The 16,840-nt window shown below is 36.5% G+C and overlaps 1 protein-coding gene across 7 annotated transcripts in view; it reads right to left on the minus strand.

Annotated features, from left to right (window-relative positions):
• ZNF385D (zinc finger protein 385D) overlaps nt 1-16,840 on the minus strand; it is a 437,723-nt gene that overhangs the window by 333,036 nt on the left and 87,847 nt on the right. For 6 of the 7 annotated variants that reach the window (XM_068935412.1, XM_068935410.1, XM_068935406.1 and 3 more), the window contains one exon: nt 13,830-14,108. The exons of the other annotated variant lie outside the window; for it this stretch is intronic. In XM_068935412.1, coding sequence (XP_068791513.1) covers nt 13,830-14,108 — 279 coding nt within the window. The remainder of the gene's footprint in view (nt 1-13,829; nt 14,109-16,840) is intronic. 7 annotated transcript variants of the gene reach the window in all.

Consider the following 16,840-nt stretch of genomic DNA (forward strand, 5'->3'; position numbering starts at 1 on the left):
ATTATACTGTTAAAAAAAAAAAAAAGCAGGTTTCTCTGGACTACGAAATTTGCAGCACCAGTGAATAAAATCAAAACAGAGGAAATGTAATTCAGCTTTCCAGATCCATTAAAGAATAGGGAAGCCTTATTCCTGTTGTTGTGCATTTGGAAAATAACATCAGTATGATTTCTTATTTTAAAAAATAAAAAGTATTTATGACTGCTTGGAAAATTCATTTTCAAAAGAAATTAGCCCTTCAGCAAAAAACAATCCACAGCTATTTATTAAAGAATTAAAATAGCTAGCCTCTGACTACCATACAGGACTGAATAAGCAACTAGGGAGATGGTACACAAGTGTGCCCTTCAAAAACCACAGCACTAGAATTTTCTTTCCAAACGGCTAACATCTAACATATTTCCATACATAAAAGTATGTCACAATTTATTTGTGTATGTCTATGTGTGTTTATGAACATATAATCACTGTACTCAGTAGTGCATATATCCAAATTTAACCAGAGCCCTCTAGAATCCTATTACTGTGGTCAGTGGGCTGTGTGTGACAATAGAGAATTCAAAAAAGGGGCAAACAATTTTCCCAAAACAGATTTCCAGGCGCATACCAGTCTAAACTAATTTACATTCATGTTTTCAATCTGTACCAAAAAAGGTAAGTAATTTACAGCTACTTGTACAGAAATTCATTTTTAGAGAGATAAAAATAGAAAGTGAATCTACTGAAATAAAATCTTCTGGCTTATAAAAAATAAAGTGTTGGTAAAATGAAAATACTGCTACTGCTAATAGTACTAAGACTTATATGCCCGCTATAAACTTATTTAACAGTTCTTTGTTTAGCTGTAGCAAGCCTTGCTGCTTGCTTCCATCTGAAGTTACACAATCTTAATTTGCAATGTTCATAAGACCAGAGAGGCTTGCTGCTGTTCTTGACACAATTTATTTCAGAGTAATAGGTTTTTAAATGCCAGCTCTGCAAGTCTGGATAATATATATTTTTCAAAACTTGGCAGTTCTGGGTTCTTTATTTTGGCTTTCTGCAGCATATTTCATCTGTTTGCAACAAGGGTCACTGGCATCAAGAGTCAGTGATAAAATCAAACAGAATGCAGTGAATGATTATGCAATGCTTTATTCTCTAACATTTCAAGATTTTTGACTTTAAAATATTGGGACTGCTCTGGTATTGATGTGTGGTACTTTTCTCACTAGATGAGAATAACATTCCTAAATAGATATTTATACTTTTTCCTCAGCATTAAGAAAAAAAAAAAAGCAAACACACTCAATCTCAGTTATGGACCCACTTTTAAATGGGCTGTTTGATCACTCCAGTGATTACATGGTAGATTTTATGTTGATATATTGCAAGGTTTGCATTAGAAGTTAATATACTTTAAGAAAAATAAATTTGAAATGTTATTGTTATTGGCTTGCCACGAAGATCGAGTTTGTCTTAATGTACTTTTGAACAACATAGTATTTACTGTTACTTACTGCCTCTGTTCATCCCTCTGTCACCACTAATGACAGAAAAATAAAGATCTAAAGACTAGGTCAACATATACTAGCAGCTTTGTTCCTACTTTTAATCTTTTTGAGGACATGAGTTTTATTTAGATAATTTTTTAACTAGATGGACTGTGACGTACATCAAAAGCAGATCTGACTATATGCTAGAGGCAATTTGCAGATAAATAAAAATACTGGAAAAGGCTTCAAAAGTTTGTTTTACATCTCAAAGTGTTTCTAGTAAGATAGATTTTTTTTTACACTTCTGTCAAATAACATCAATGATTTTACATTCGGAGAGGAGTGTTCTGGGTGTTTTTTTCTTTTTAAACACTCAGTTAAGAAAAATTTGACCCTTCGGCTGTACATCTTGCTTCTGATATAAATTAAGCAAGCAGATCCCTGAATTTTTAAAACTGAGGTTTTCCCAGTGTATTTTCTGTAGAACCATAAGATAATCTAGGTGGAAAGGGATCTCTGAAGTTCATGTTGCCCAACCCACTGCTCAAAGCAGAACTAAATTCAATGTTATATCAGACTGAGTTTTCAAAATCTCCAGGGAAGAATTTCCATAGCCTCTCTCGGCAACTTATTCCAATGCTTAACCTTTCTTATTTTGAAATTCTGAATTTTTTTTCCTCCATATATCTAATCAGAATTTCCCTTGCTGCAATTTGCGACTGTTGCCTGTCATCCTTTCACTCAGAGAAGAGTCTTACTCCATTTTCTCTCTAATATCCCTCCAGGAAGTTGAAGACTTCCGTTAGCCATTTTCTTCTACCGACTAAACAAATCCAGCTTCCTCAACTTCTCTTCATGGGTCATACACGCCAGCACCCTCACTATCTTAGTCACGTTACTCTGGACTCGCTTCATTTTGTTGAGGTCTCTTCTGTATTGGGGGCCCAGAACTGGGACAGAGTACTCTAAATATTATCTCAAAAGCACTGACTAGAGAATAATCACTTCCCTGAACCTACTGGCTACGCTCTTGCAAATGCAGTCCAGTATGAAGTTAGTCTTCCTCTCTGCAAAAGCACGCAGATGGCTCATGTTCAACTTGTCCACCAGGACCTTCAGGTCCTTTTTTACAAAGCCACTTTCTAGGCAGTCAGTGCCCTACCTGCAGTGCACGAGGTTGTGCTGTTCCAGGTGCATGACTTTGCATTTGCTTTTGTTGAACTTCATGAAGTTCCTGTTGGCCTAGTCCTCCAGCTTGCCAAGGTTCCTCTGAATGGTAGCATTGTACTCCATCATATCAATGATTTCCTCAAGTTTGGTGTCAACTGCAGACTTACTGAGGGTGTCCTACCATCAAGGTCACTGATGAAGATCTTAAGCAGTACTGGCACCAGTGTCAACCCTTGAGGAGTGCCATAACCAAAAGCTGCCTGTCAGACTACAAAGTGTTGACCACTACCCTTTGAACCTGACCGTTTGGCCAGTTTTTAGTCTATCTTGTAGTCCACACGTCCAGCTCATATCTCACCTATCTGGCTACAAAAATCCTATGGGACACCATGATGAAAGACTCTCTAAAGTCGAGGACAATGACACCGCCTCGTTCACAGAGTCAGTCGTTTCATTATAGAAAGCTGGTCAAACAGAGCTTGTGTTTAAACCTGTCCCGACTGTTACCAATCACCTTCTTGTCCTCCATGCACTTGCAAATAGCTTTCACGTGGACTTGGTCCATAATCTTCCCAGTGACTGATATTTGGCTGACCAGCTTACACTTGCTGCCTTTCTGAAGATGAGCAACATTCACCTTCAATATTTTTTATTGTTTCCATATGGATTCCTCTTAACAGTACTATCCTGTTTGCCATTGAAAAGTTTCCACATATACAAATTTACAAGAAACGTTCCTGCAATTTTGACTCTGGGCTGTGAAGTCAGATTACTTCAGAAAGGTCTGCTGCTGCTTTTGAAGAGTTCTAATTCTTAATACATCACATGGCAATGACTCCTCAAGAGTATCAGACCTCTACTGGAGATGGGAGGACATTTTTAGTAGCATCACAGTTTGAACTTCTCTACGTTTGTCTACGGTCCTTGTCACTACTACCTTTGGTAACAAGAATGCTGTCATTTTATCATTGAAGTTATGCTGCCTCTTCTAGGAAAAACAAACAATAAAGATACTACTTCAATAATAGCAAAAGGAAAAAATGGCAGCATTGAAAATGAAAGTTTATTAAAGAATCACCAGCTACCCATGTTTAACTATATAAACGTTTTACTACTACCAACATGACTAAATCAATGGGAAAGTGGAGTTAAGGACAGTCAGAACTAGAACTGTGTGAACAGCTGGTTTTCTTCAGCTTAATGAGCAAATCAAGAACTATAATAATATGACATTTTAGCAAAGTAATTAAAACTGAGGAGCAAGAAAAGACAAATTCTACTGTCTTCTGTCAACAGAAAGGATATAATGCAAGTAGCTAAGGTTCAAGCCCCTATTTAATTTGAGGACAGAAACAGAAGCGGAAGGAGGAAGCTTTCTCCTCTTTTTATAAAATGTTGTTATTTCTATTGGGATAGAGTGAGAATAAAGCAAAAGTAGGGATGAGGATCTCCTGGCAAAAGGGACAGATGAATTGTTAATTGTTCCCGTGAATAATTAAACATGGAATAGATCCAATAGAAAAAAATTAATAAAACTCCATTTGTGAATAACCTGTGACAAAATTGCTAATAAATGCACTCAAAAATGCCAAAGTGAGCCATTTTGACAGTTCTAATGTCGCTTTCACTCTACTTACCTACTGAGTGAACTTGCTCCAAGCTTGCAAAATGTTTAAGCACCAAATTTTTTTCTCAACAAAAGTGTATTTTCCTCTTCAATATACTATGTGATCCAGCCCAGAGGGGGACTATTTCTTGGGAGTTTTCTGAGTCGCACAGTCAGTATGCTTCTAAAGCTTGCAAAAACAAACATTCAATGCTACTTTTAAAGTCAAAAAAGCTACTCTCTCACATTATATTCCTTACAATAAACTATATACTATCTGAAATAGCAGGGGTTACATGTAAAGACATATTACCCTGAAATAAAGTGTCTAGAGAAGAGTATTAAGCCTCCAAAGTTTGATTACAGAGCAAAGGATTAGTTTAGTAAGTGATGATTACATGGTCAAGGTAGCTGCTTACTTTCTGTTGCCTACAATTAGCATATATTTCCAGCTCTCTAATTTCTAGGGGACTAGTCTAGGGGACAAGTCTAGATGACGTCTACATATGTATAATATTGCCTGCACAGGGACTCCAGCAGACAACCTATAAGCACTAAAGTAATACACATAATAAGGAGAAAAAAAGAATTTACAATACAGATGAACGTGTTCCCATAATAGCAGTGTGAACTGCAGATTAGAATTAGTGGTTCCTCGATGACAAACTGACCTGGCATAAATACATGCTAACATCAAATTCCTCAACAGAGTGTCTCATTTTTCTTGAAACCAAAGGGAATTTGTAATTCATTTCATTGGACCTGGCCTTAAAACTCTGATCTTGAGATATATTTTCCTCTTCTCTGAAAAATGTCAGAGAAAAATGTCAAAAAAAAACAAACAAACTAATGAAGAATTCAGTGATGTGACTACGAGGAACAAAGTATATTTTGAATCAAAGGAACAAAAAGAAATAAGTAAGAAAAAGTCAATATTAGTGAAATTTATGTCACATTTGATGGTATCTTTTTTTTTCTTCTATTCATTCTAGATAAATCTCCAAATAGAGCTTAAATTTTCTGTGACAGCCTAAAAATTACAAAATGAAGGCCACATGAGAGGTACAAAAATATACTTTTACAGTACCACTGTGGAATATATACATGTATCTGCAGTGAGAAAAATAACTGAATATGGGAAAAGCTAGCTCTAAGGAAACTAATACCAGGAAACACTGGTAAGTTTAGTGTGTTGTCATGACTCACAGAAGATTTGTTGCCTACCAGATGCCAGAGCAGGAAAAAAATATCATATTAAAAGATGGCAAGTTACTGAGAAGGTCTGGAAGGAAGCCATAAGCATCATATTCTATATTGGACCCAATGATATAAGCAGAACTGAACGGAGGTCCTGCAAAACAGGTTTCGACAATTCAGAAGCTGAATAAGCAAGCAGAGATCAAATGCCAGTGTTCTCAGAAATGAGACTGGTGCCACACTCGGGGAGAAATGAAGAACGGCAGACAAGGAATCTCAGCACAGTTTAGAAGCAGCACGTGGACTAGGGATATCACTCCTGGAGTAACTGAGTCTTACATGGCTAACTTAATATTGGTAATTAGTATCCCTGCTGCAACATAAAACAAAGACAACACTTACCTAAAAGACCAGTTTAGATAAATATGGTGCATGGCAGAATCTACCCTAAAGCCATACAGAAAAAAATAAAATAAAAAAAGAAAGAAAAAATAAGCTATATTTGTGCTAAATAGAGATGCAAAGGGAGCAAGACAACAGTTAATTTTCCTGCTTTTTAACTTTTTACAGCAAATATGTATTTGAAGCATAGATTCCAGGACAAAAATAGTAGTTATTTTCCAACACAGAAGAAAGTGTTGTACATCTAGGAGCACCGTAAAGTTATGAAGGTATAAGGCCATAAATATACAAAAAGTATTAAAGAACCGTAAGATAAAAAATTTGCAAGGTATGGAGTAGGAACTGCAAAGATGGAAGAAGATTAAACATAGCAAGCAGTTTCTCAAGGAGTGAAGAAGGGTCTCCAGATTTTTTACCCTCTAACCTGCCTGTAACAGTAACCATTTTTGCGTTATTGAAGATTCCTTTAAGTACCTCAGCCTCTCACAGCCTTAGCCTAGCAATCACAAACCCTATTCAGGTTTGTCAGAAGGCAACAAAGTAATGAGCTACTTCAGAACTTGTTTAAACTGTCAGACACTGGAGCAGAAACTAAGCTACGATCGGGAAGTGGTCCCAGGAGGTGAGCAGATACTACAACTCAAGTTGCCAGTGGAAGAAGGAGCTATGCAATGTATGCCTAAGACTAGTGGAAAGCAGCCGCAGTTCATAATTCAGAAGTTCTGTCCTTTTTGGGGGGTCGGGGAAGGCACCAGGAAGAGGGGAAGAGTGAACAATTTTGCATCCTGAGTCAAGACAGGAGTGCAAAAATTCACAGTTTTCCAGATGAGACTTAAATTCTGGGACATATTACAAAAAATATGGGCTTAATAGTGCAGGGAGCTGAGAAAGCCAGGGAAACTAGATAAGTAACTTTCCTGTTGGCCTAAAGTGCCAGCCTCACTGAAGGAGCCTCAAAGTGCAAAAAATAGCATCTCTTTGGCACCCTGCTAGATTTCTCATAGACAATCCAGTAAATGGTCCTGCAGACGGAGACAACTTGCTAAACATGCTGCTTTGGAGACAGTACCCAAAAGTATACAGCTGGGATATTACTAGAGATCCTGTGCAAAGTGGTACACAGGCAGAAAACAAGGCAGGACAGACCAAAACCAGTTTTTCGTAACTTTTAAATCATCGGTAATTACAAGCTTGTTTAGAGTCTGGGCAGATGTTCTTAATGGTTGAGATTTCCAAACGCCTTAAATAGTTCAACTGATAATAACCTGTACAGGGAACGTTTTATTCAGTTGTTTATTCTAGGTCAGCAGTAAAGAAAGAAATTCGCCACTTGAGATCACACTTCAACAGAGGACATAAGCATGTTTTTAAGTGCACTTGATGAACAGTAAGAAACTTTAAAAAAATCTTTTAAACATATATAGCAATAGATTTCCACTTCTTCCTCAGCTTTTAAAGAAATTTTGGATAAGCACAATCAATCATACTTAATAGTTTTGTTGTTTTGAGGGCCCCTAATCTTTTTTTTTCATCCTGTCATGCTATTCACTGCACCATTTACTGGATATACTAGCCATCTACATGAAGAATTCCTTAACTATCACAAATTTCTCCTCCCCAAATTCAAAAATACGTTTTGGGAACTGCTAAAATGTATGTTACCTTTGTGCCTGCATGGCATTACTGAAATTATTGCAGGTACAGTGGTGAAACTTTTCCTCCCCAGTGGGCTCCCCACAACTTGCTATTACGCTAGGGTTTACCTATGATTTATCTGTTTTAAAATTTAGGAATGCAAGCTGTTGAACTAGTTGCCTACATTAAGGGAAACATGGAAAGACTGGATTTTAATTGAATATCAAGATTTTCTTTTTAAATTCACAATACAAGTCATGCCCTATGCGCCATTCCGAAATGACTAGTAATTCAGGAACACAAGAAATTACTTCCTACGTTCATAAGTCCCTCAGTATCTATTTCTAAAAGTTAGCAGTTAGCTAACTGTAGCTTGTCCACATTAGAGATTTCCACAGATGCAAAGACATTGTCCATAACCATCATTCATGATTTTCTTGATACTCACAAGGCCAAGTGGATCTACTGTGCTTGACAAAGGAAATATAGCGTTATTCATAAGCTGGCTCTTTCTTAAGCTGAATTAATCCAATGACACACCAGCTACTCTGTGATAAACTATGATGTCGTACGTGGTGGCTTGGCACATTACTGAATTCCTCAAGCGAAAAAAAAAGAAAAAAAAGAAAAATTCTGCAAACAGGGATCAAGCATCTCTTGCTCGAAAAAGTGCTTCTAAAAGCAGAAAATACGTTAGTATTTCAGCTACTGGCATAGTAATATGATGAAAGCAGACAAGTGAATGTACTTGAATAAGAAGAAAAATTAGCATCTTGGAGCAGTGGAAGTGATAATGCACTGCCCTCAGCCAATCCTACTTATCCAGACATTTCTAGCTTTGACACTTGGGAGGCATTACAGAATACCCAAGAGAATCCTGCCATGCTTCTTTACAAAATACTGGCAGCCTTATGACCCACAAACTAGAGGCTTAAAACCAGAGCATAAGTCACACTGGATTTATTGTTAACTGGTCACGAGGCTTTGCATGAGAATATGGCATTAAAAAAAAAGTTTTCAGCAATAACATAGTAAAAAAACTGCTTGGTGCTTGGTTCTTCAGGAATCGCTTGTTACAGATCACTGCTAGAAACACAGCTTCCGATGACATCTTCAGTTGATCTGAAAATACTTTCTTCCCAAGAAACTCCTCCTCTAAAGAAGCACAAGCATAAACTCTGTATAAAGGTCTCCTTCATTACTCACTACCCTATCCAATTCCCTTGCTCTGAAAGGAGGACTAACTCAAGGAAAGGAGGAGGTGATACCATTCCACTGAAGACCGTAGCTTGGTACCTTACACCTTAACAAAGCATGACTGTCTGCCCAAAAGCTCTCAGTCTTCAGGATCAAAAAAGTGACAGAAGGGATGTAAAGGGTAGCAGCAGCACAGAACTAGACAAGTGCTGGCAATGGTAAAGTGCGAGGGAAGAGACTCAGCAAGTGGGTATAGGTGAGTCTTTTGGATTTCCTAACTTTGGGCTTGTAAAAAGACAGGATTTGGATACCAAAAAAGTTTAAAAGTTTTGAAAGATTCAGTATTTAATTTGCCTAGTGTGCAAGTATTTATTGATTAGATGTTATGAAATCATCACCTGGAGAGTTGGTGGGCAAAACCACATTCAAACACTCGCGTGTGAAACCGATCTTACTCTCATTTTAGTGTGTATTTCAGCACAACTATAATAAATTGCTATTCTGAAGTAATATTTAGTGTTGAATTGAGAGATCTGCTTTTTACAGTTAGCAAGGGATAACAACTGGATATTTAATACTGATATTTTCACTTTGTTTTTCTTTCCAAGCATATAGTGTCCTTGTTCACAGTACAATAAAATTCTACTAAGATGCAATTTCATTGAAAAAAACTGCGGACAGGTTTAGTTTAAGAGACAGTAAATAAGCCTTGCTAAACTGGATCGTCTTTTGTCTGAGTTGTGAATTCAGAATGTAAATAATCACAAAGCATGGTAAAGAAACTATTGCCAAATACATCAGTGAGGTGAAGGGCTCCTATGAAAAGAACAACGTTTCAGATACCAATTTTAAAATGAGGGGGATTCTAAGAATTTTGTGGCATTTCTCAGCTTTTATATTTCATTATTTTTCCATTCATTTCTTAAACTCTTGCAGAAAGTATTGCATGGGAAAACTGTTTTAGTTTTGTCCTAACCATGCCTTATTCATTCATGATGATTTAGCAATTTACACTATAGGAAGTACATGGGAATTTCAGGTTTACATTAAATTTTGCTGTATGACCTGTCTCATTTGTACTAGTATACATTTGCATTCACAGTCAGTTTTCCATCCCATCAGTAAAAACTTCAGTTTTATTCCTGCTAGTCAGGAAAAACCATCTCCCTGAAAACCTCACCTCCTCCCCCCATGGCCAGGCTGATTTTATGAGAAGAGATAGAGTGTCAGCAGATCAGACTGGAAATGCATTTTGCCCTCCTTTAACCCCCAAACCTACCGAAAATCTCCACTGACTTGCTTGTCACCTTGCTACAGTGAACAGGAGAGCAAATAGGCAAAAATTCACCAGAAAAAAGAATATGTTACAGGTTGTAATGGAGAAAGTATGAGTAGACTTTTTAAATGACATAGCAGGAAATTATGAAGAGAAAGGAACGTGGAAAATTATGTCACTCCCAGCACGTACGGTTCCCTAACAGAAGCGCTGATATCTCACCATGCCCTATCCCAAATCATTGTACCAAATAACAGCACAGGAAGCAACTGGTTCCCACCACCATACCACATCAGTTTTGAGACTCTGCACAATCTGCTGTTCTGAGGCTGCGCTGCCTTCAGGGAGACATCAAGTGGGTATTATACCATGAAGCTGCCAAACTGACATGTAAGCCGTCACTTTTTTTTTTTTTTTTTTTTTTTAAAGAGTGAATCTTGGAGCTTTTCAAATTCAGTACGGATACCAACAGGAATAGAGGTATCTGTACTGAATATGGTGAAACAGCAAAGAGAGGCTGCTTTTATCCCCACAATGCACATTTTTATCTATTTTTGACTGTATATTTGCAGACGTTAACAGGCTTTGTGCTTAAGCAATTTACCTTAGGAATTTAGAGAGATATTCAAGTATAGTAACATGTTCTGTTATTTATGTCCAGGAAATAAAAGCTGCTTCGTACAGTTTGAGGATGACAACTATAGCAGGATAGCTTTAATTACACAGTCAAATGCTAATACAGCTGAATCCTACCTCTGTTCAGCAGTCCATTGCAAATTGTTCAGGAACAAGACATGGGCTGTTGCTTCATGTAAATCAATCCTCCATTTCCATTACCCCTCATGACATAAAACCCAAACTTGCCTTGCTTTGCAGAAATAGTTCAGAGATGACACAAAACAAGGAGCAATCACGCTTTAACATTTTTTCCCAACCCTTCCACAGTACATTAGCTTCAGAAAAGCACACAACTTTGTAAAGGCATCTACAACCCATGGTACAACCCATGAATCACTGCACTTGGAACCGAGGTTTTCTAGCGTACAGTGCAAGCTCTTCACTCAACGTGAGAAATAACAAGTAACTACTGATGACAAAGCTTCAGAAGACACTCTCATAAAGCAAAGGCTTTACTTAATTTTAATTTACCTCAGAATTTGATCTCTTAAGAATGATTAGACAATAACCCTGGGCATTGAGCATAACAGCTGTCTTCTGTGACTATCAGACTTCTACACGAGAAATAGCATTCTCATAAATAAAGCAGCCTACTCACATATATTGATGAAAGCATACTGTGCATCTTTAATAGTTACTTCAGTTACAGCAGTGGCCTTGAGAAAGCTTCATTCACGTGCACATGACAAACTAGTGAAAGGGTCAAGTCGTCATTTTTTTCAGTCAGGGTCATATGTCACTAGAACTTGCCGGGGTCTAATCAACAAAACCACCATTTGTCGGAAAAAAAATTGCTTCGAATTTGAAATGTATTAGTTTTGAAAAAGCTTTTACAGTGGAAGGTTAGGTCAGGTCTTGATTTCTACCTGATTTAGAACAAGGACCTCAAACAATGTGTCTCTGTTCAAAGTAAGGGGTGGGTAATTACTCAAACATTCAGCTCTAATTACAATTTTTAGTACAGAAATAAATACATATTATTTTTCTCTATTTCATTCAGAATGCTTGATTAAAAAACCCTGAAATCTCAAAGTTTGGTGGCATAGCAACATCACTTCCTTACGTTCTTTCCTATGCTCAGAGCAAGTGGAGTGCCACTGCTCGGTGATACTCTAAGACTTCCCAGATTTGCAAAGCCTCACATTTTGGGGACCCCTCCAAAATAACTGCAGTTTGAAACCAAGATCTAGATAGTAAATCAATTATGATCTGATTACAAATGGATACAGCTACACATGAGGCAGGGATACTTTAAGGGGGAAATAGGAAACATGCTGCTACTTTGATATCCTGTAGAAAATAAAAGTTGAGGTACAGCTGAAGGCCTTTGAAACTCATATAAGTATTACTTAATTATTAATTCTTTCATTGCCATAGAATAAAGCAGAGAAATGAACTGTAGAAAATCAACACTTCATATCATTACCAAAATTGCTGTGTCTATGACAAGAGAAAAACAATTTTACCTTACTTGAAGATAGTAACAACTTAAGACAGCATTGGTTTCATTTTGGAAACATACATTTGTGGATAATCACCTTCTACCTTTAATCATTTAGGAAATCAATCTTTCTTTATGTATATTCACAGCTCCCATTAATGTTAGTAGTCCAGGCTTAAAAAGAATACCAAGAATAGCGTCAGATGTAATACTCTATAGTCCTGCCATTTGAAATCAAGATGATTTGTGTTCTTTGGGTTGATGCATTTTTGCTCCTTTAAAGAAAATTAGGAACACCTTGTACACAGCTAAACATTCATCCACTACACCTCGGCAACACGTTCATATTATTTCCAACAAACTCCTGTGCTCTCAAAGCCATGGCAAAGCAATATTAAAAGATTTCCTAAGTCCTCTCTGAGGATTAATGTTCTGCATATGCTTCTGCTGCTCCTGCAGATGGGGAAGGAAGCAAGTCTCTAAGCCGTAAGTACATCAAATTATGACCCTCAGTTCTGTGACACGGTGCATAAAAACAGCTATACCAACTATATTTCTCTATAACTCTATGCGTACTACAGCAGAGTTGGTATTACCAATTATGAAACTGAGAACTACAATTCTAATATGCCAATCTGATTTTTCCCATCAGAGACCATGTTTTTCCATCTATCAGATCTATTTCTGTACATAAGGTCCCCAGCACGACTGCTTTTGAGACACGGGATTCACTCTGATAGGAAAACACATCACCTACCACAGAACACTTTTCCAAGTTGTCAATGAAATCAACTGAAACCAAAAAATCTTTGATCCATCTCCTTTTAACTTCAGTTAGGATCTTTGAACAGACTTATGCAAGCCATGGACTATGTTCTGAAGGAGCAAATTAAAGGGAATTGAGTTTGGTAAATTTTTTATTGGTTTTGTGTATTTTTTTGTTCATTTTGATTTATTCAGCAAGTGTTTTAAAATCATTAGAAGCAAATACACCTCTACCAAGTGCAACCTTTCTAGTAAATTTTCAAATGTGGAATATCACTAATAATGTTGAAAACCTTCAAAATGCAAATGGAATGAGAAATAATCTGAATCATCATAATCACGTAAACAAAACGTCAAACCAAAACACACGGAACAACACAAACAGTATACCCTTTAGCAATTTGCCAGGTTAGGGATGACTCCAAATATTCTCAAGTCACCGACAGTCTTTGCATTAATTTCAAAGGACCTGGCTGAGTATGAAAAATGCTTACACTCATATATATTGACATTACTGCGCACTGCTACATTTCTCAGATCAACGTCAGTAACAGTGTTTATTGAGAATACAATACACAGTGAATCAAGTTTTTCTGTGGTAGAAGATCACCAAGGCACAACTAAATCCATCCTAATAAATGAGGTCCTTCATGTTTCTTTGAAAACTGTTGTAAAAATAAAGAATGCTAAGAAGATTTATTAGGAGCCATACCTAGGCCACTAAAAACTTAATATTTAAGACTTAGCACTCCATGCACAGATCATCAGTTTTCTTGCTTCTAATCTATTTCTTATTGCTCCAGGAACTGAAATAGGTGGCTATAAACCACTGAAGAATATTCAGACTGAGGATGTCTTTCGAACGACATTTATCAGCGCAAAGTTAATTTTGCAAAAAGTCACATTTTTACCCTGCTCTGTATGAACTAAAAAGACAAAAGCATACAGCTTACACAACGCAAAAGGTATATATATTTTAATGCTTACCATTATCACTTTTGAAATTTCCATTGCTGAGCTGTTTTAATCTCTTCTGATGGGATTTGCCATTATAGTGGATTTGTGCCTGAGCTGCAGAGTTCAGCTGAATGTTACAAACATTGCACAAAGTGAAATTGGTGTGTTTCTTTTCTCTCTCCTTCTTTTCCTCAGTGCCATCAGGTGCTAAATCTTTCTCATTTTCTCTGTCTGGGATGGATGTAAAATCTGAATTGTATGAGTGACTATCAACTGGTAAGTCAGGGCTCCAGGGCTTCTTCATATTTTCTGGGGGAAAAAAGTGGTAAGAAAAATTCATGAGTAATGCAAAGTAATATATGCAGGACTTCTACACCTATAAACTACAGAAAGGCTGAAATTAGCTCTTTATTTTCATATTAGTTCTTTATTTTCATATTTATGTACTACATTTCCTCCTGCATATTCTGCTTTCTGCTCATGTTTTTTAGTTAAACTTCACAGTTACTCAAATGAATGTCTTTAAATTTTTTAGTGCTACTATTAAATCTGTCACTGGAACTAAGCTCTCAAAGTGAATTTTTTCTAATTGTTTCTATCTTATCTCTTGATTGTTTTACTATATTTAAGAAATAGCTACTGAAAAAAAAATCAACCTTGTATGTGCAAACTATGAAGCAGTTTCAAGTGGCCAGATAGCACTTCAATGTAAGCGTGGAACAGCTTTGAATAGATCAGCAATAGTGGAATGTTCCATTATACAGAAAGTGTCATCATGGTCTAGCAGCTAAATCATAGATAGACCCAGAAGAAAAAAAATTTTAGTTATGTAAGATTTGGGCAATTAGCAGTGGCTGTTCCGTGTCCCTTCTTCGATAGGAATTCATGGCAAGAGAAAAGAACAGAGAGCACAAGAATGCTGCTTACCTGTATTTAAAAGATGAGAGCGTATTACTATAACTAAATAATTATAGTAACCGAGGTGAGTGAAAAAAATACATTTCCGTGCTAGGCAATTCATGGATCTTTTTAAGTAAGCTCTTTTATCAAGATAAAAGTGCTTATCAAATAAAAAAAGACATTGGGTTATTTCTCAGACCTGGCATCTTCTAGACATTTTTCTCTCATTTAGCTAAATTCCCAGCTGTCCAGTTCGTTTCCTTCCCATATTATGCTAGGGAAAACCAGTTCTCCGTAAGTGGCCCAAATTTGTGTGTTGCACATCATAGAAGAAAAGAAAAAACAAACTTTAGTTAGCTAAGCTTAGTTGCAGAGGCATCACTCCTGAGCTTATTAATTAATTCAGGCATTAGCAACCCCTGCTCATCCACTCTCCACTTCCTTCAAATACTTTCAAGGCAAAGTCCGATCTCATCATAAAATCAAGAATAAGAATGAGAACACTGGTTTGTCTGATTTTATTTAGATGCTACCATTTTTATATTTATCTAATTAAAAATAGTCCAAACACAAATAGTAAACAGGCCCTACTCATTGCTTATCTTAACCTTCCAGAAAAAAGCAGGTAAGTCAGATTCAGCTAATATCAAACTGAAGTAACTATAGAAATGAAAAGAAAATCCCACAAGCAGAACTTCAAGTGAAACCAATGCAAATAGGAGTTTGAATGGTTAAAGATGAATAGAAACCACACAGGTCAAGAAGTGCTCTATGCACTACGGACTAATTTACCATTCTAGGAGTACACAATGGTATACTAACTTAGCATCTTGATGAGCCCCCTTACATAGCATATAAATCTTTAAACTGCTTGTTCTTCCAGACTTAAGGAAGATCTAGCCAAAGAAACTAATATGTACTTTGAGCAATAAAATTACTGCAAGCATAAATATAATGATACTATTTGGTCCCCAACTGACAAATCAGTCAAACTACAGATTAAAAATTGCATCAGCACAAGAAAACTGGCAACGTGTACCTTTAATCACAGATTCAGATCAGGCTTAGCATCTAAAAATAAGTCAAAAGGAGCCTTCAGATATGGATCCGATTACACCAAAACACTACAAATCCTTCTCGAGAAGGCTTCAAATACTGGGAGTTTCATGTGATTAGTTAACATCTAAAGGTTTTGCCCACCCAGGAGTTTACATTTACTGAACTGGAACCAAATCATAAAGACAAATTCATCTAAAAATGCAAATCTAAAATCTACTGATATTCAAAACAGTTTCAATTTGAGTTTTCAGATTTGCTTACTATCAAATTAGCATTGTGGTTTTTTATACAAACTAAAGCCTATTTCATTTAGAAAATGCTAGTTCTATAAAGAGTAGGGCCCTAGTTCTGAGAGGAGCTCTGCACTTGCTGTAGACAAAACCTCTAATCACCCGTTCAGTCCATATTATTATCTCTGCTTTTGCATATCTATTCTTATCTAGGATGTTAGCAATCTAAAGCAAAAGATGAGAAAGCAGGCTAAACAACTCATTCCAAAGCAAAATTAAAGGGAAAAAATAAACAACAGAAAAGTAGTTATTTACTAAATCAAACCTAACACCAATAGTGATGATAGTATCTTTTACAGTCAAATCACAACCGTGAAGTTATGAGAACGTGGAAGCTTAGGAGTAACGTTCAGATTTTTCTCTAGACTATCTTAAATATTTCCTAATGGAAGGACAAAATGTCTACTGAGGAAGCAGCAGCAATCCATCAACCTCCAAGCCTTTTGGAGGTAGCTAGAGATATTGCTCACTTCAAAGAGCAGAGTAGATCCATCCATCTAAAATATTTTTCAATTAAAAAATTCAATCTGTAATTAAAGTGTTAAAAAGAAGAGTAAAACGCTAACATGATAGCACAAATTTTACATAATTGCTCTACATGACAACAAGTAGAAATCCCAGTTTATATACATACTGTACATTAATATATATTACCTTTTGCATTGAAAGCTTTCCCCACTAGAGAGCAGTACGAATTTAAAATTACAAGTACAATATATCTCTAGTCCTATAGTGCTAGTCCCATGGGCATGAGATTACTACAATAAAACAGATCATCTGACCCAGATGTAA

Source organism: Struthio camelus, chromosome 2 (genome assembly GCF_040807025.1).
Source record: "Struthio camelus isolate bStrCam1 chromosome 2, bStrCam1.hap1, whole genome shotgun sequence".
NCBI lineage: Eukaryota > Metazoa > Chordata > Aves > Struthioniformes > Struthionidae > Struthio > Struthio camelus.